A 19,220-nucleotide genomic window follows, 5' to 3' on the forward strand; every position below is an offset into this window, starting at 1 on the left:
CAAGCTTCGGCTCCCAGAGGTGGCAAGGGGTGGCACGTTAGTGTTGTAGTGTCTTATATACCCATAGACCTTGATATTGAGCAAAACAAAACATTGGAGCGTGTTAAATTTCGTTAGCCAGACTTTTCTAGTGACATTTCTACTCATCATGCTGCCCTGGAGACAGTTTCGATGTCGGTTAGGTCGAATGGCGTCCATCCTGCCGACAATGGCAAGGCATTCCTACTCAACGCAGCGATTATCCTCAAATTCAAGAAGACATATTGCAACTGCCAGCTTTTTTGGCGCATCAGGTCTAGGGTGGCTTCTGAGCACCCACGACGATGTGCCAAGTCTGGAAAGCTCATCAGCGGAACCTTTGCTCCCTGAAACTGGCCTTTCTAGAGATGAAGTGACGCGTATCATCTCGCAAGGCGCATACTCCTTCTCGGTCAAAAATGCACCGGGTGTCATTCGATATGATGGCAGTCAATTGCCTTCCAATTCAGTTTGCGAGGACCGGTTCATCCATGGCACTTTCTCGCCATACAATGACGGTCAAAAGTGGATGGCCTGGGCTGTGTTTGATGGCCACTCTGGCTGGCAAACGGCGGATTTGCTACAGAAACAGCTTTTGAAATTTGTGCGACGCAGTTTAAACCAAGCCAAGGCTTCCTCTAGCAAAAACACTTTGTCCGACGTGTCTGTGCAGCATGCGATCGCAGAGGCTTTCCTGGCGCTTGACGATTCTATTGTCGAAACTGCTCTGGAGACCTCTCAGAGTGAGATGTCACTCGCAGAGAAGGTGAAAAAATTACTTCCTGCTTACGCGGGCTCATGTGCGTTATTGTCCCTCTACGATTCTACCACAAGTACATTACATGTGGCGTGTACGGGTGATTCGAGGGCAGTCCTGGGTCAGCAAAGGCCTGACGGAACCTGGGAAGCCATTCCGCTGTCGGTAGACCAGACCGGGTACAACGAAAAAGAGATTGCCCGGTTGAGTGCCGAGCACCCTGGTGAAAGTGAGATGATCAAGAATGGTCGAGTGCTCGGGCTAGCTGTCTCACGAGCTTTTGGAGATACCCGATGGAAGTGGCCTTTGAACTTTCAGAAGGAAATGGAAAGCAGATTTGGTGCCCCACCCCCTTTGACCCCGAAGTATGATGTGCGAACGCCGCCCTATTTGACTGCTGAGCCTGTCGTGACAAGCACCAAGATCGATCCCAACAAGCTCTCGTTTTTGGTCATGGCATCGGATGGGCTTTGGGATATGCTCTCTAATAAACAGGCTGTCGATCTGGTCACGAAGTGGATTGAATCATCGGCTGGTCAGAAGAGGAAGTCCGAAATGGAGCCAGCTCATGAAGCCTTCGACTTGGGACATTTTGATAATGGGCTGGAGTGGAAGTTTGAAGACCAGAGAGCAACCGTCCAGGATGAAAATGCTGCCGTGCATCTAGTTCGTAATTCTCTCGGTGGAAACCATCATGAGATGGTTGCAGGCCGACTTGCCTTTGGGTATCCTTTCTCACGGAACCAGCGGGACGACATGACTGTGCAGGTCGTCTTCTTCACCGTGCCAGGACTAGAAAAGAATTAGACCAAGCCACAAGAACCTTTCATGTTCTTTATCACATTCTTTGACGAAACCTGAACACTTTTCTAAGCCTACTTGTTAATATGAACATTACCAGACACCTCTTCAAACACTTCCAAAGCATGCACACACTGATCACGAACCAGACCGACTCGACTGAGCATATCATGACCCAAGCGGCAGGAACCGCTCCGCCTCACGTCCGGCGCCAATACCCTCACCAGCAGCCACTTCAAAGATAGCCTTCGACGCTTTGTCCTGATCACCGTCGAATGGAAGCTTGCCGCTCTTGATAGCATCCATGGTCAGCTCAGCAACAGAGCCACGATAGTCCTCCGGCAGAGTGTCTTGGGCAAACTAGGAGACATTGCTAAGGTTTGTATTGAAGGTCCCCAGCCAGACAGGGAGAGCCCAATTGTTGAAGGACGCAACTTCTCTGGCCAGGACGCGCGATGAAGCTGATTCGGCCCACATACACTCCGTATCCTTGGTCAGAACTGCGACCAGACATACCATCTAGTGCTAAATTCCCAGTAGCGTAGCCTCCCATAATTTCGCGGGCATCAAGTGCTGCGCCCGAGCTGATATCGACCCCGAACCCGAAGCGGCGCTTCCTCATACGAGGGATTAAGGCGTGGATCAGTCGGCTTGGTCCAAAGTACAGCGTTTCCATCTGATTATGTAGCTCCTCGTCGGCAAGTTGCTCTATAGCTCCGAAGATAATCGACTCAGCATTTTTGATGAGAACATCGATGGCCTGGCCCGTCGATTCTACGAAGTTAATAAGTGCCTTTGCTGCATTTGAATTGTTGAGGTCCAGGCTATGCCACTCGCCGCCATGGCTTTGCACCTCAGCGACAAGGTCCGATTTGCGTGAGGGCTCTCGCACTATCATCTTAACCCCGTAGCTTGATCGACTAGATACAAGGTCTGCAGGAGCCGAGAATTAGATTGTTTCCACAAGGCGGTCTCCAATGCCACGCCTAGTAGCCTGATCATTCAAGCGGAAATCTGTGACCTAATAGACACATAAAACACTTCTGAAAGGGATTCCACCAGTTAACCTTGGATAGTGACAGGGGTTTGGTCGAGTCTGACTCGACGAGATAGATTGAATAGCACGAACAGCGCCGATTGCGGTGCATGCAAATGGCGCATCTCCATGTCTCTCTCTCTCTCTCTCTCTTTTCCCTCTCTCTTTTCCCTCTCTCTCTCCCTCCCTCACTTCGCCCCTTTCCCCTTCAGCGATCACACTATTCACTACACCAGGATGTGGTACGCGCTATTCATACCAGATTCCCCAAACTGTCGGAAATGGAGGCATCATCAATGGGTGGACTGATTTATCTTCTCTACCAAAGAAGATATCCGCAAGGCCCAACATCGTCTCCCGGCATGGTTGGTGCGAATTACAAGGAGAATGTCCCCAGGGCTTCTGTCCCTGGGTGCATGTCAGATCATCGACGTGCTACGCCATCAGTTTCCAATTGCAATTTACCGCACCGATACTACCAGCAACACATCGGCGTTCCCCCGGGCCGGCCTTGATATCCCCTCGAGGTATTTCCTCCCCACTCAACATTCATAGATCCCGAACTTGTTTGACAGCTCACTAATGCATGAGTCCCAGGCTTAGGCTTGAGCTCCCCTGGTGTCTCGCCACACTGGACTGCACGACGGAGATCAAGATGGCAATTTTTTCCGCCGAAGAGAAATCATGCCACGCCGAATTTCTCTTCTCTCGGTCCTCCTCCTGCTGGCTTCCTCCATGTTGGTCCAAACCTCACCATTCCGCAAAACTTGGGCTACTCATCAATTCAAAAATTTCCATTCCCACTTCCTTTGGCCCAAGTTTCACCTCAACGCCCGTCAATCCCTCAGGCTGGTTCTCTGCCTCTATTTCGTCCCCACCCTCTTGTACCTCCTTCCTCTCAGATTACGTGGGGCACATCCAGTGAATCAGGTACAAGTCCCTTCAACCCTTCTTCAGACCAGCTTCGCCCTGTCAACACTTCAACTGAGAGAACGCGTGGTCAAACATCCCGCCCTCTGATTCCAACTGTAGAGCCATTTCAGCCTGCTTCTTCCCGCATGACTTCAGGAATCCAAAGGATGACCATCAGAACAAACCAACTAATGGACACTCATACCTTAGGCAGTCCAATCCCGCATGCCGAAAGAAAAGTCTCCCGTCCACTCAGTGCCCATGTGGCCCCGTTCGAACCTTCATCACACCGTGTTCCACTTGAATCGATGGCAACACCGGCAGAGGAGAGTGAGATAACCGATTTTGATGAAATATTAGAGTGGCCTACAGAAAATCCGGAAAGCCGCTGCTTCACGCCTTTCCTTGAAGGCGAAGGGGTAGGAAATAAAGCAACCACCCAATGCTTCCACTTCCACCAGCGTGAACCGGCCAGAGAAATTGTCCACGTGAAACATCTTGAAAGCGGATGCCGGCAATATATTTTTTCTCCCCAAAGCAATTTCCCATCTGCGGGTCCACATTTAGAGGAGAGAGTCTCTCCTGAGCGACGTCGAAAACTCGAGTCTGTCTACGAAGAAGTCGAGCTGACAGACCCCGCTCCAGGTTGTCATGCTCACCCAGAAATGATCACCCCTAGCTTGGCTTCACAATCTCCAGAATGCCGAGGATATGATCATAGTGATTCATATGATCACTGTACTACAAAATCCCTTGGTGGGCCTGCTATGATTCGAGAAAGTGACTCATTATTCCCCAGGCTGACGACGCAGGAAGTTGCAGTGCTCACCAGGGCAGCCGAAAGACAGGCTCGGTTGTGGCTAGAGGCAGAAAGGATCGAAAAGGACAGATTAGAGATGGAGGACGAGATGGTGAAGAAACGTGCGATTGTACAGCACTCGCTTGAGGCACGTCAGGATTCCAGACTAGAACGAGAAGGCTTCGACTACACACGATCCGAAGTACTTGTCCATGACCATCAACGAAGGGATGAAGCTGCCGCCTGCGCACCCGATAGTCAACGTGAGTTTGATGCCCGTATTTTGGAGGCCTTTTACCCATTCTGGGCCCAGCACCCGCTCTGCGCACGATTCCCACATGCTCACATTCGAGCCAGGATCCCCGACAACCAGGGACTAGTCACCTTGTTCGAAAACGTCTTCTATAACATGGCTGGCTATAAGTATGGCTACATCGACTACCGGCCCCTTCCCGTTGCGCCAATTCGCGCGCTGTCCCGAAGAAGTGAACTTCCTCGTCATCGGCCAAGCTGGATCCCCGGTCCGGTTCCCACTCAAATCGATTGGGATGACCCCAGCATTTGTTATAATGCAGAAGCTCGCCGTGAAATCCGAGAAAATGCCTGCTTCGTTCCATATATGGAACCAAATGGGCTGCATCGTCCTCCCCATTTACGAGATCCATGCATCGAGCCACTCATCGGTCAGGAGACTCTCCCACGCATTCCACCGTTCATCCCTGACTTTTCGGACCACAGTCTACAAGAAAGTGCTTGGCTCCGGGGCATTCCATTATGGGCACACCGGCCACTATCATCTGCGCACAACGATCCTACTCAATCGAGAATACCTCCACGGCCACGTGGCCTGCCTCGATCCGCACCAATTTGGACGCCCCCAGATCTAAGTTCGACCCTCCACATGCCCCTTTGCGCATGTCGGCTTTCAGTCAGTCGCTCCACCCAGTCCTGGAGAGTCCAAACTCATCCAACTCTCCTTCGCAACAAACAGCTTGCGGCCCGAAGGTCCACCGTCAGGCTCCACAGAGCCCAATTTTGTACGGAAACACTCCTTCTTCTCTTAGAAACGACCGACAGACGACAGACTCAGCTCTGCACAGCCCAAAATATTACGATAATACCCCTTCTCCTCAGAGATTTCGCAACCAGTACACTTACCATCATGGCCCGCAGAGTCCGACCACAATTGAGACAACACCGTCGCCGTGAGGAGACGCCGTAGACCGAGGAAGAAGTAAGCGCCCAGTGTTCACGGCTGCAACATGCTACGAAATTTTCAAACAGGTAATTACTTATCCTTCCTTTGTGATCATGATTCACCAGCTAATAAGATATAAGTCTCGGACATTTTCACCGACAAGCCTTCGCCATTCATTCTTCATGAGCATCAATACTGATCACTGGATTCGAGTCGATTTGGTCGAGCGTGGGATGTGGAGGGTGAGGGTTACAATGGATTCCTTTCCCCATGTACTGCAGAATCTCGATCAGTGAACAATCTGCCCATTGCTTCTTTGTACCTGGCCTTTTCAGTAATCGTTACTCATTGCAAATTGTTTGTAAACGCTTCAAACGAAATCAAAAGTACGAATATCATATTAGTGGTGTCTTGAATGGATGACCTTTGGCCCCACGTGACACGCCGAACCCTCATCCGACTCGGAGTAACCACCTAACTACAATTTACTGAGGTGTAGAGAAGATGACTGAAGTCCAAGAAATATGGAGAATATGTATGGACATATCATTGCGGCATCTCTAACTAGATAACATGAGAAACGAAATCATCGCAGGATCCACATAGGGAACCAGTGTGCACTAGGGAAGCCGAAGCAATTACCAGCGCAGCCAGTCTCCAGCATTGACCTAAATCTCCATACCAGTCCAGCAACCGAGAGTGGGACATGCCAGCATCCAAGCAAACAGAAAGAGAGCAAGAAACAAAGTAGCATTATGCATCGAACATGGCTGCTTCAGATCAAGTGGAAGAAAGAAGAAATCACCAGAAGTCCGAATGGAGTAAAAATGAGAAGGAAAGAAGAAAAAGCGAGACCTTGTATGGTCGATAGATTCGCCGAGACGCCGGAGAAAATTTGCGAAATGTGTAAGAAGAGCCATATTACAAGAAGGAAAAACGTGCGATCGGGGACAGATATATGGCCCTGAATCTAGCAAGACACGAGGTTGATGTGGTTGTCGTTCAAAGCTGCACACGCGAGCATAGTGCGATGGGGATGGAAGGCGGTGCTGACGATGGGGGAGGAGCGGTTATGGTGGAGGAAGCTCGAGTATGGCTCGAAAGTAGAGAGGTAGGTGCCATCGACATTGAAAGTCTTTATTTCATGGCGATTTGAACCCCTGTCGTCAAAGTTAGTCATATCGTCATCTTATCGGATTAATTGATACCTACACGCTAAATACGGGAGCATGCTCATGAACGCTCAAGGTTCGGAGGGTATCTTTGGTGGTGAAGATGGTCGAGAGTGCGTTGTCCATGCGGAGATCCCACAGTTTCACTTCGCCGTTGCGGCTGCCAGATATGAGCTCTCTCAAGCCGCCACGTTGCATGTGGACATTAGTGATCCACTGCTTGTGCTCACGCCAGACTTTGACCATGGATGTGGTCGGCTTTAGGCGCTGATCGAAGACACGGACGGCGCCGTCACCGAATCCCGCAACAAAGATATTGCCCGCTACTTGATCTGACGTCAAGGACGTGATGCAAGATCCAGATCGCGCAGGAATGTCCTAGAAGTCATGTCAGTCTAAGAGAATGCGGTGAAATGATCAAAGTGAGCGACTCTTACATTAGTACAGACCTCAGTAGCTGCGTTCCAGACACGAATGACCTTTACGTCACCAGCAACGAGAGCTTTACCTTGACCTTGTTGCCAATCAAGAACAAGCCCGGCATTACGATTGCTTGGGATGAGTTCAGGTAAAGCTCGGAAGGCCGTGACGACCTCAATGTTCCGCGAAGATTCATAATTGCGGAATAGTTTAAGCACCCCATCGGAAGAACCTGTCAGTAAGAGAGCCTGGTCGTCCTCGTTGATGTATCGAACTTCGTTAATCTTGGATCCAACGGGGTTTCCGTTCGAAAATTGGTTTAGACGCTTGTGGCTCTGCCAGTCCCAAATCCTGCAACGGAGTTTAGCGTGATAATCAGAGGAGAATGATTTGTATGTTACATACGCAATAGTGTCGCGGTCGTCTGCAACAGCGATATGGTCCTCGAATTGATGGAAAGTCATCTTCAGAGGCTGACTCTGATTGGACAACAGAGTCGTGGAGTTGTCCCATCGACTTGTACCTGCCTGAACTTTGAGCGGTTGAGTTTCCGCGATGATCTTTTCATTGCGGCCGCGTCGCCACAGTCGTTCATTGTAATCGGAGCTACCTGGCTCGTCGGGCTCATTGGGTTTCATCTGAGGCTCCCGGAAGTACTTTTCATGGGTTAGCAAATGTCCCGCAGTGCAATTGAAGCTTGATGGAAATTTGTAAAGAATCTGTGAGTACCTCTGTTGACCAGTCCAGGAAACGACTCCTCAGGGGAATGATTGGAGTCTCCTCTGAGTTTCTGGGGACAAAGCCGCGGGATGCAGGGGCGGGATTTCGGTGATATGAAGTCGCAGGAGCGACGTTATCGTTGACTTCCGGTGGCCTAGTCCATTCGGGGAGGAGCACGACCGCGGGGAGTTGAGGGCATGCGGCTAGTCGAGGGTGATTGGAGAGCAGAGCCTTCCGAGCCTTCGTCCCCTGCGGATCCTCCAAAAGCCAGGTTCTTAAGAGAGGCGGCAACACTGGCAGTGCGTTTGAAGCCTAAGGTTAGATAGCTATCTTGTTTAGGAGGTGTCGTCGTTGCCGACTGCGGTGTTGCGGGAGGTGCAACCTTCTTTGCCTCTGATCGCTCGTGAACCTGGAATCGCTGCGACATACGGAATGTGAGCTCCAAGATCTCAATCCTGATTCGGTCAGCGAGAGCTGCCATAGGGGGACTCTAGTAGGGAAAGATGAATGAAATCGACAATGACACCAGCATCTTGAGCAATGTCGGGGTGAGGGTCCACCGAAAGAATTAGAACTTGCTTCCAGATTGTCCCGAAGGTTGTGTTGCGAGACAACTGAGGTGTTTTTGGTTCGGCAACCATGTCACCCTTCTTAGACTCGAGACGGCTTTTTTTAAATGTCTCGCTCTGAAGACGATGGAGCAGAGACTGCTTCTCATCCTGAAGCTCCTCGTACGCCGCCACCAAGAATTTGTTCTGATGGCGTTTTACGAAGGTCGAGAAGAATACCAGGAGCTCCTTCCGAACGAGCACACTGCCATCAGCCGACATGGGTAACACCGCTAGAGCGAGTTGCTCTTCAATTTGAGCCACTTGATCTGTCAAGTCCGGGATGCCAAGGAAGGTAGTCACTGCATGCAACATTGCCGCACGAACCTCAGGAACCGGATCAAAGTTGAGTTCACAAAGCCTTGCTGGCGCTGCGCATCGAATACCCATCCACTTCGCTTCCGGGAACTCGCACCACAGCATACTGAGACAAAGACAGGACCACTGCCGCAGCAGCGGGTTCTCAACATCTGCAAGGTGTCTCAAACACGAGTCAAATAGTTCCCCGGACAGACACACATTCTGGCCCTGAGGATAGTTTTTGCAGAATATTGAAACAATAAACGCACACATGGCTCTGTGTTCGCTAGCATTACCAACCGGTATGGGAGACGATGGGTTTAAAATAGAGATGAAGTAATGAATCCCGTTGTCCTTGAGGAGATCGTTTTGGACTGTATGGTCGACAGCCATGATCCTAGCCCAAATGAAGACCATTACCGGTTTCAATTCTTGGGCAGCTGACTGCAGCAGCTTGACGACGTATGGGAAGATGCCGATACTGAGTGCAAGGTGCACGGCCCACGGACCCAAGTCCAGGAACTTGCTCAGAAGGATCAGAGCGCGCAGTCGATGTGCTTGACTAAGTAATACTTGCAGTACGATAGGAAGTTGGTCCGGGGGGTTCTGCTCCGTAGGTCCCGAGGAGAGGTAAACCTCAAAGGCAGTAAGCTGCTCAGCGAAGAATGTCGAGTGCTGGTACTCATACTGCCTGCGCCCTTCCTCATGGTCAATTAGTGCAGGAAGCTGCGAGAGCACCATCTCAACGGCGAGATCCCAGCTTTTCCAGAGCGGATGATGATGAGTTTCAGGTAGTTCGGGAGATGAAATGGGGTGGCATTTGTACGTGCGCATGATGCGCTCACTGAGGAGGAAGTTGCGGAAAAGGGCGGCGACCATTAGGTCTTGACGAAAGAGCTTCTTGAATAGTGCCCGAGGAAGGGTATTCCATGCGATGGTATCGGTGATGGCAGTGAAGATCCAGTTTAGCTCTCCAAGCGGACTTCGTCGGTCTTGCAAGCGGCCCGGTACTCTGAAATCCTCGATAGTGAAGTCGGTACGAAGGGGGTTCTGCAAGATGAAAAATCGCAGTGCAATGTCAATTGGCGTTGTAAGGCAGCAGGTGAATAGATCAGCCGGTAGATCGGGATTAGTGGGCAAGGACTCGTTCTTCTGGCACGCTGCAAGAAGAATGCAGTCGCCGTAATTCTGGACAATTGCGTTGGGGTCTCTCTTTTTGGCCTCGATATTTTCCTTCTCATGCTTCTCGACAAACGTATGGAAATTTTGGACAATGTTTCCTGCGTGTGACACGTCGAAAACGAAGAGACTGGGACCGGCTAGCCAGGATTGCAGATCGTAAAGTGGGACAGGAATGTATTGAGTGTAATTTTTGTTGAACACCCAAATTTCACCTGACTGTGTTGGTAATGGGACTCCGTGTCCGTTGTAATGCAGGAGCACTCGCTCGTCCTTGGCATTTCGACGCAACGAGATGCAGAACTTCTTGGTTTCATCCACGGACGGGTCCAAATACTGCTTGTAACGCGTCCGAAGACTGAGGGTTTCATACTGCTCTTGTAGCTTCTTGCCGATTTGCTCCATGATCTTATTCTGACCCCCACCTGTAGTGGAAGTAGGATCCACCCAGCATTCCAGCTTAGATGTCGGATTTGTCTTGACCACATCGGGAGGATCGACACCGATATTCAAGCAGATAGCTAACGCAGCAGACACGGTCTTCAATCGATCCTTCATACGCCAGTCTTGGCTTGGCCAGCTACCGACGGGGTCTCTGGGAATACCATTGGTTTCGTGACGTTTCTCTGTAAAATACATATAGAAGTTCTGATTGTCGCTTGTGTCAGCTCTGGTATAGGATCAAAATTCCACTGATTGAGACAATCTCACCGAGTGCAGGATCTTGAGGTATTCGCTGGAGGTATACCTCTTCCTGCCATCCATGTCGCATGGCAAAATCCTCCTCTTCCTCTCCCACAACTGTCTGATCGAAGGTGACGCGGCTTGGACCATAGTCACTCTTGGCTCTCTTGAGCATGGCTGGACGACTACTCTCTGATCTTCGAGGAGACGGGCGTCGCGGTGGTGAGCCCGATCCTATGGCTGCATTCACTCCCGCGGAACTCGTAGGCCGAGGGGACGGAGCTGCCAGAGACGGCGGCTTCTGCTCGACGGTCGTAAAAGAACGATGATGGCTGCTCAATGGAGCTGGAGATCGCTCGCGTGCAGGGATGGTGGTTTCTAGATCAGGTCCAAAGGCCACTCGAACCGATTTGTTGCGGCGGGGTTCGGTCGACCCGTTCGTCGCGGGCTGGGCTGGTTCTTCCATATCTGCAGTGGGATCTCTCATGTTGCGGGTATGATCATGGTGTTACGTGAGAGAAGGAGAGAGAGGTAGGACAGTGGCGGGGAAAGACCTGAGGGACATGCGATAGTCCGGCTTAGTCTAAGTACCTCTTCAATGACCAGGCTCGAACTTGGATGTCCGATTGCCTGAAGGTGGAGAGGAAGTATGCAGTTGTAATTTCAAGGGTCTCCAAAGTCGCAAAATTTCCAACGCAAGCTTACAACGGCGAAGCGAGCGCACGACGACGAGAGGCCGAGATACGTTGAACGCGGACGCAACGGTGAGGCTCCGATTGCTCTCGAACCGGATTATCGATGTCCCTGCTGACTAACTCGAGCTTCCCCATGTCTTGACTTGTGGCTGCCTCAGGTGTCACTAATCGGACACTGATACATCAAGAATGGGATAAGGCATATCACAAGAGGGCTACGGAGTACTTCTGGCAGTAAGCCATGCATTAGCTTCCGCCCAAATGACTGATACATCTGATATGATCCGTTAGGGCACAATATGGCAAGGAAGCTACGGCGGAGTTCGGAGTAGCTCGCTGTCCGAGCCCTGTGGAAAAGGGCCACAACCTTCTGACCTGACTCGTTTATCTCAGCCCACATGCGCCTCAGGAGCCCCGATGCCCTGATGCCAAGAGATGTGTTCGATGCCATGGTACACAGTGTCTTAGACATGGCTCTTCAGCCACATCGGGAAATAGAGATAGACGGCTGATTTAAATCAAGTCTCACTGGGAAATTGCATTTACAGAGACATTGAACCGGGAAGGCACGGAAGCCCATCTCTTGCATTCAATGTGGTTCGTAGCGAGGATGACTGGGTTCATCCCTAGACGGTGTCAGCATGCCGTAACCGAAAGTAGAGGCGGCGCACAGGGACTCGCAACGGTAGCGATCACCGCGGCCCAGAATGCCGCAGATACGTACCAAATCTCCCCCTTTCTTCATAGAGTCCATCATGTTTGGAGACAGAAGGACAGCAAGTCTCGCTGGATCGGTGCCACAGACGGTACCAAGCCACCCCTGACTCTACAGTACAAGGTGCAGCACCGGTGGGATCTGGGTCGAGATAGGTTGCTTGCACGTTGTGGGGTGTGGATCGCCCGATGGACTCGGCGCTTTCTGAGACCATTTATTGGCCACTACTCTGTTTTTCAGTCAAAGACCCAGGAACGACAGCCCCGCGTAGAGGGTCGTATAATTATAGCGTGGGTTGGAATGGAAGCACCTCAGGAATGAAGCACCACAGCAACCGATCACGATGCTATATCTCCGAGATCTACATTGGTGGGATTTGCGATGAATATATGTTATGCGCACCTCGTTCCCATCCTAGGAATTTGGCACCTAGCGAATGGTAGCGGTAGCGGTAGTGGTGATGCTGATCAAGAATCTCGTGCTGGTCCTCGAGCTGGACATGCATGTGGAATAGAACATATCTAGGGACCTCCATCTAAGCATAGGTATGAAAACATTGACCGTAGATGCCATCCGGGTAGATCGCACGGCCATGACAGACGAGGGCTGGGCCATTGGGAATGATGGCATATCGCGATTTCTGATGCCCCTGAGTATGCAGCGTGCGGCACTAGTGTACCTTCTCTCCGCCTGCGAAATTGAAACACCCTTCTCCTCCATCGGCCTCTTCCTTTCTTTAACCCCCTTTTTTGACCTTTCCAACCTCGTGGGAATTGCAATTCGGCCCTGTTACTATCTAGCCCCAGTAGGGCTGCGATCGCTGGGTGAAGCGCTGTGTTCTGACCACTTCACCCACCCCTGGCTCTTTTTTTCCCCCGAACATTGTGGATGGAAACAAGGTCGACGGTTCCTGGTTCCGACTCCACACTCTGGAAAATACACAAACCCCTGTCTCCGCCCGGTTCCTTCTCCCCAACCTCCAACTGAATCGTCAACGACAAGGCTTTTCTTTGATATCCGTGCTGGGACCGTGGAGCGCACATCGCACCGCGCTTCCCCCGACTTGGGCGCGAAGCTTTCTTTAGCTCTACTGAACGACTTACGACTGATTAACGATGGCTTTCCTGTTTAAATCCAAGAAGAACCAACCGGGAACTGCGCTCCCTGCCGCGACGAGAAGTGTCCACACTTCCGAGGGCGCTCCATCTACCAACATCTCGTCAATCAGCAATGGGCCCAAGACCGAAGGGAACGCCTTCTCCCAGACACCGACTCCAAGCAGCAGCTACAACAACTCTTTGAATTCCGCAACGAGTCCTACCAGTCCGGATAACGTGAAAATGCGTCAGAGGGCGGAATCAGAATCCCAGGTAAACTTGCCTCTGCACCCGTGGCCCCAGACCGCGTTCCCCTAACCTTTGTAGGCCCAACGACCGCAGCAGACTCCCAATGGGGTATCTCCGCAAAGTCCAAACTCTTCCCTCTATCCGTGGTCACAGCGCCGACTCAATTTCTCTTCGCCGCAAGCCAATCCGTTCCCCCGATATGGCGCCGCAATCAATGCAGTCGCATCGAAGGAGGGCGATATCTACATGATGGGTGGATTGATCGATGGATCGACCGTAAAGGGAGATTTATGGATGATTGAAAGCAGCGGTGGCAGCTTGTCGTGTTTCCAAGTCGCAACCGTTTCTGAGGGTCCTGGTCCCCGAGTTGGTCATGCCAGCTTGCTTGTCGGAAATGCGTTCATTGTGTTTGGCGGTGATACTAAAATCAACGAGAATGATGCATTGGACGACACATTATACCTGCTCAACACCTGTACGTGGCTGGCGAACTTTTGTTCTTCCCAAAATATTCTAACTTTTCGTTCCTTCTAGCTTCTCGTCAGTGGTCTCGCGCTATTCCACCTGGTTCCCGCCCCTCGGGACGATACGGTCATACATTGAATATCCTGGGATCTAAACTTTACGTGTTTGGTGGACAGGTTGAAGGGTTCTTCTTCAATGATTTGATTGCGTTCGACTTGAATCAACTTCAAAATTCCTCAAACAAGTGGGAGCAACTTGTTCAGAATAGTCACGAAGGTGGTCCCCGGAAGGCCAAATTCCCCCGGCACGAACCAACCACACCATTGTGACATACAATGACAAATTGTTCTTATTCGGAGGAACAAACGGTGTAAAATGGTTCAACGATGTCTGGGCATTTGACCCTCGTGTCGGCACATGGGCTGAAATGGACTGTGTCGGATTTATCCCGACACCTAGAGAAGGCCACGCTTCTGCTCTTGTGAATGACGTGATGTATGTGTTTGGTGGTCGAACTGACGAAGGAATGGATCTTGGTGATCTTTCTGCCTTCCGCATCTCGACGCGACGCTGGTACTCCTTCCAGAACATGGGACCGGCTCCGTCACCGCGATCTGGACACAGCATGACAGCCTTCGGGAAACAAATCATCATTATGGCCGGCGAACCAAGCTCGGCCCCCAGAGACGCTGCCGAGCTGAGCATGGCTTATATCCTTGACACTTCCAAGATCCGTTATCCCAACGAATCGCAGAACAGTGAACGCAGCGCCTTGCCTGGCGGTCGGAAAGTGAGCACCGACAAGCAGGGCCCGCCGTCAGGACGTACATCTCGAGAGGCGCAAAACGCAACTCCAGATCAACTGCGTCGTGGACCGACCCCATCGCGCGAAAGTCTGATTCAAGCTGCGGCCGGCCGACAGGGCGAATTTGGATCAAATCCCAATTTGGGCCCAGGTTCCCGACTCCCACGAGCCTCGATTGCTCAAGCGCCTTCTGGACCGCCTCCGCCCGGGCAGGCACCTTCTCCGGGCCCCCGCAGCAATGGGCCCCAACCCGCGAAGGATTCCCGCAGCAAGACTCCTACGAAAAATGATCGTGGCTTCACTCCAACCGTCGATGTCTTGGCTGCCAATGCTGATCGGAACGTTGAGTCGCCCGTTGCGAAAGATGGCCCGCAGGACGGCCCAGGTTCGTCAGGTCAACGGACTCCAACACAGCCACAACAAAAAATCACAGCCAAGGCAATGGAAACTGGCGAGGCGGCTCCCATGATTACTACCCCGGCTCGCCAACGATCACTGCAAAAGCACCGGCAGCGCGGTTCTATGGACAGCGCTGAGGAATCTGTCCTTGGTGCCCGCCAAGTGAGCATTGATGGCTCAGTAGAGTCTCGCAGCTTCCGCAACTCTCGCAGCCTTGGGGATGAGCCGCGGTCACCAAGGCTGACGCCTCATCAAGAAGCGTTGATCAAGGAGTTGGAATCTACGAAGGCGCGAAACGCTTGGTACGTATCCGAGCTGGCGCTGGCCAAGAAGGCTGGCTACATGCCGAACGCCTCTAGCGGTCCTATGTTGGATGAGCGTGCCAGGGAATACTTCAATGATGAGGACCGCCCTCTTCTAGAGGCATTCCTTCAAATGCGGGACAATCTTGCCAAGATGCAGGCAACCGTGGACCGACAAGCATCCATTGCCTCTAAGCGCATTGCTGAAGTGGAGCACCAACGCGATGTGGCTGTCAACGAGGCTGCATACTCACGAGCGAGGCTCGCAGCTCAGGGCGGTAGTCAACGAGGCACTCCACAGCCCGAGAGCTCTCGCGACAGAGATGATGGAGTTGAGCGTCCTACTGATATGGGCCGTCGTCTTGCATTGGCTCTTGCATCGCAGTCCGAGCTCAAGACCAAGCTGGAAATTATGTCCGTTGAGCTTGCTCAAGAGAAACAAGCCAAGGAGCTGGCCGAGGATACCAATGAAGCCACAAGGAAACGCCTGGCAGAGCTTGAGATGTCGAATAACGCCCTCGAGGCTGAGAACCTGCGCGCTGAACTGCACCGCGCCGAGGCTTCTGCTAGAGAGGAATCGTTATTGCGCGCTGAGGCTGAGGCTGCTTTGAAACAGCTCAGCTTGGATAAAGAGGAGTTGTTGAAGCGGATTGAGGATTCTTCGAGTCGATTGAAGGACTTTGGCTCCAACTTTGGCAGCTTACGCGAAGCTGTTGCCGCGTCCGCTACCAAGACGACGATTCTTGAGAGACAACTTGAGGAAGAAAGAGAGCGCCGTGAGGGTTTGGAGAGGAAGCTTTTGCAGCTCCGATCTGAATATGAAGAGCAGTCCACAGAGTTGGAGAACACAATCCGTCGTCTGCGTGATGCAGAGGAGCTGGCCGAGATTCATGCCAAGGAGGCTGAGACACATAAGCTGGCGTTTGTGTCAGGCCTCGAACGTGCATCATCCACTGATCTGAATGTCTCGATTCGGTCCCTTGCTGACCAGCGAGTGGCTGCTCTCGAGGCTCAGGTCGAGAGATCCACTACCCTGGCCAAGGCCAATCAGGCAGCAGCGGATGCTGCAGCCGACAAATTGCGCCGGGCTGAAGAGCGTATCGCTGGTCTTGAGGCGTATCAAGAGCAGGCCAGTCGGGAGGGTTTGCAACTAAGGAGACAACTCCAGACCGCCATGAAGGAAAGCCAAGCAGCCGCCGCCGAAAGCCGGGACTTGAAGGCCCAACTTGAAGCTCAGCAGCGCGAGGCTGGGGCATTGACCATTCAGCATGCTGCTCTGAAGGATCTTCTTGGTGAACGAGGCGTTAGTACAGATAGCAGACGTTCTCCTCGCTTAGAATCGCCAGGGTCACGCTTCGGAACACCCGAGCAAGGCAGACTTCGAGAATTGGAGCAACAGCTCTCCGCCAGTCTGAAAGCACATGAGGACATGAAATCCACTTTCGAATCCCGCGAACAAGAGGCCGATAAAGCGTTCCGGGAGAAGCTGGAACAGCTCGAGAACGACTACCAGTCGGCGGTTCATTACGTCAAGGGAACCGAGAAGATGCTGAAGCGCATGAAGGATGAGTTGAGCCGATACAAGTCTCAGAATGCCAAGATGCAGTCAGACCTTGAAGCTGCTCACAAGAGTCTGGAGACCACTGGCATCCAGGGAGACGCTTCTAGCGAGTGGGAGGCTGAGCGTAACCGACTTCAGAAGTCGATATCTGACCTGGAGCAAAAATCATCATGGTCGGTGGAGAATTTAGAGGGACAAATCTTGCAGTTGAAGAATGACCTCGCCGCTGCGGAGGCTGAGAAGGAGCAGTCTCAGAAGGAGCATGATCGTCTCAGGCAAGAATTGCTCTCCTCCGTTGAGCGAAGCCGTGCCGAACTTGACCAGCTCAGGGAAGAAAACGCCCTCCTGGAGACCCGCGCTACAGATGCTGAGCAGAAGGTCAACATGCTTCTGGAGCAGGTCGAAACCTCGGTGGGACATTACCGTCGTCAGTCTCAACATGCTCCGGGTACTAATGGCATTACTCGCAGCCATAGTAATGCCTCTTCCACCGCGGCGGTTGGTCGAGCCCGCGCCGATAGCAACGTATCGCAGGAGTCTATTACTTTCCCAGATAACCGTGGCTCCATGGCCTTGGACTCTCTCGCCAACGAGCTAGAGGCTCTCCGCACCCACTGGGAGAGCACTAACCGCAATTACCGTCTCAGTAGCCAACTGGACATGGATCGGACCCCCACCAAGGAGACTAGCGAAGGGGCCTGCCATGATGAATGACAGTCTGGCGGAGTGGCGTCGGCGATTGGATGAGGAGGAGCGAACCGGATCTTCCAACAAAAGCAAGCCGGTGACATCTGGCAACGGTGCCTCGATGATTTGATTTCATCCATTCTACGAATACGTGCCCTGAGATATGTCGATCTGCAACACCCTCTGAGCGCTTTGCTTTTACAATCTTGCTTTGTCCGACTTTCTTTTCATATTTTTGTGTATTTTGCGGTGCATGATCATTATCTGATGAAGTCCTTCTCCGTGTTCCGTCTTCATTATCACACCGCGGGGGCGGGCTTCCCTTCGCTTTCTGTTTGGTTTAATTTCTGGAATTCCCTGTTCGATCGCTCCTGTACCCCTTTTGTTTTTTCATTTTCTTATACCCCGGTTTTCCGATGTTTATTGGACTCTGGTTGTACCACTAGCAACATCCTACCTACACGAACCTTCTATTCAATAGGCAGAAATTTTCAACATTGATTCAAGAAGGCCCTTGTCCATCTTCACCTAAGACCTCGAAGACCCGAAGGTTAGGGCCCGATGAGTTGCACGGGCCAATCTCATCCGCCTGTAGGGTGTTGAACTTGCGAAGCCTTAGTGATAGGCACAGAAAGCTCGGCAATCGTGTCATTTGAACCTAGGCGGGAGGGGGGACACCCTGGGGCAAACATGGCATTGCATGATAGGTATCCCGCTAGATCTGGTGCCAGAATGAGACATGGCTCTTTAAGGGTAGAAACCGCATGAGTTGTCATGCCGTGGCTTAGATAGATTCCTGAAGATTGGCATTGTATCCCTGTTCCTCTAGACAGCTATTTCAGGTATCAAGAATACATATGAAGAAAACAAAGCATCCTGCATCTTCCAGGTTTCAGGTTTCAGGTTTCATGGCGTTATCGGGTCAGGTGAGACGCGCTCCGACAACTGGACGATGGCTAGAACCCCGAGACATGGACATCCAATGCTGTACCTCTGTACATGACAAGGTTGTCAGGACAGATCATCACTGAATATCTAGAAGGGAAGTAGGAAAAAGATAACAAAGAATAGACTAAAAGAGATGTAGATTATTAAAAGAAAAACCAACATTTCAGCCCGACGGTATGGGGCGTTACAGTACCCCAGCCTCGGGAGTGACTGAGCGTGGCAATCCCTGGACGCCTTGTACTTTGCATGTAACGCTTTCGCTAATGAAAAATACACCTCACCGACTCCTCTCCCCCCTCTCTCCTTTCCCTCTCTCCAAACCCGTTTTGCCGTGATCAAGGCTTTTGCCCTTGATATCTGATCGGTTTCTTCCGGTTCTGACTTTGCCTTCGACCCTGTCCGATCCTGCGCTCCCTCCTCCCTTACCCCTTCCTCACTCCCCGTTCTTCAGTCGGCACTTCACGGTCGGCATCGGCCCTATTCGATCCCAACAGGTAAGCTACCATGTTGTCTTATCTTCCCTATCTACGGTCCTGTCTGCCTTGACTTAATGGTTCTCTCTCCGGCTGCCTGCGTCTTCAACATTGTCATTACCAACAAGGTGGCCAACACAGCCACTGAGGCCGGGAGCCCCGTTTGCCTAAGGCCCAACTATCACCCCCCTCTTCTCACTGCTTCTGCCTCATCCAACCT

General features: G+C 51.8%; 6 protein-coding genes across 6 annotated transcripts; 3 read left to right on the top strand and 3 right to left on the bottom strand.

The window, feature by feature from the left end:
- Positions 1-208: 208 nt before the first annotated feature.
- N7477_000624 (PP2C family serine/threonine-protein phosphatase) lies at positions 209-1,582 on the top strand (the record flags this gene model as incomplete). Its single annotated transcript, XM_056962287.1, has 1 exon — positions 209-1,582. The coding sequence occupies one exon, from the start codon at positions 209-211 to the stop codon at positions 1,580-1,582; it is 1,374 nt and encodes a 457-aa protein (XP_056827290.1).
- Positions 1,583-1,744: 162 nt separating this feature from the next.
- On the bottom strand, positions 1,745-2,474 carry N7477_000625 (SDR family NAD(P)-dependent oxidoreductase; the record flags this gene model as incomplete). The annotated part of the gene is made up of 2 exons (XM_056962288.1): positions 1,745-1,926; positions 2,093-2,474. 2 exons carry the CDS (start codon positions 2,472-2,474, stop codon positions 1,745-1,747), a joined length of 564 nt encoding a protein of 187 aa, XP_056827291.1.
- A 1,358-nt stretch (positions 2,475-3,832) lies between these two features.
- N7477_000626 (uncharacterized protein) lies at positions 3,833-5,210 on the top strand (the record flags this gene model as incomplete). The annotated part of the gene is made up of 2 exons (XM_056962289.1): positions 3,833-5,006; positions 5,062-5,210. 2 exons carry the CDS (start codon positions 3,833-3,835, stop codon positions 5,208-5,210), a joined length of 1,323 nt encoding a protein of 440 aa, XP_056827292.1.
- Positions 5,211-6,491: 1,281 nt separating this feature from the next.
- N7477_000627 (ubiquitin-binding TORC1 subunit KOG1) lies at positions 6,492-11,091 on the bottom strand (the record flags this gene model as incomplete). Its single annotated transcript, XM_056962290.1, has 8 exons — positions 6,492-6,681; positions 6,734-7,071; positions 7,131-7,464; positions 7,519-7,769; positions 7,843-7,976; positions 8,014-8,288; positions 8,323-10,546; positions 10,632-11,091. The coding sequence occupies 8 exons, from the start codon at positions 11,089-11,091 to the stop codon at positions 6,492-6,494; spliced, it is 4,206 nt and encodes a 1,401-aa protein (XP_056827293.1).
- A 1,284-nt stretch (positions 11,092-12,375) lies between these two features.
- On the bottom strand, positions 12,376-12,629 carry N7477_000628 (uncharacterized protein; the record flags this gene model as incomplete). The annotated part of the gene is made up of 2 exons (XM_056962291.1): positions 12,376-12,507; positions 12,576-12,629. 2 exons carry the CDS (start codon positions 12,627-12,629, stop codon positions 12,376-12,378), a joined length of 186 nt encoding a protein of 61 aa, XP_056827294.1.
- Positions 12,630-13,129: 500 nt separating this feature from the next.
- On the top strand, positions 13,130-17,606 carry N7477_000629 (putative cell polarity protein (Tea1); the record flags this gene model as incomplete). The annotated part of the gene is made up of 4 exons (XM_056962292.1): positions 13,130-13,384; positions 13,439-13,835; positions 13,895-14,033; positions 14,102-17,606. 4 exons carry the CDS (start codon positions 13,130-13,132, stop codon positions 17,604-17,606), a joined length of 4,296 nt encoding a protein of 1,431 aa, XP_056827295.1.
- Positions 17,607-19,220: the final 1,614 nt, after the last annotated feature.

The sequence above is a fragment of the Penicillium maclennaniae genome, assembly GCF_028827695.1.
Source record: "Penicillium maclennaniae strain IBT 15551 chromosome Unknown utg000001l:1.0-3280838.0:1.0-3283122.0, whole genome shotgun sequence".
In the NCBI taxonomy this organism is placed as follows: domain Eukaryota; kingdom Fungi; phylum Ascomycota; class Eurotiomycetes; order Eurotiales; family Aspergillaceae; genus Penicillium; species Penicillium maclennaniae.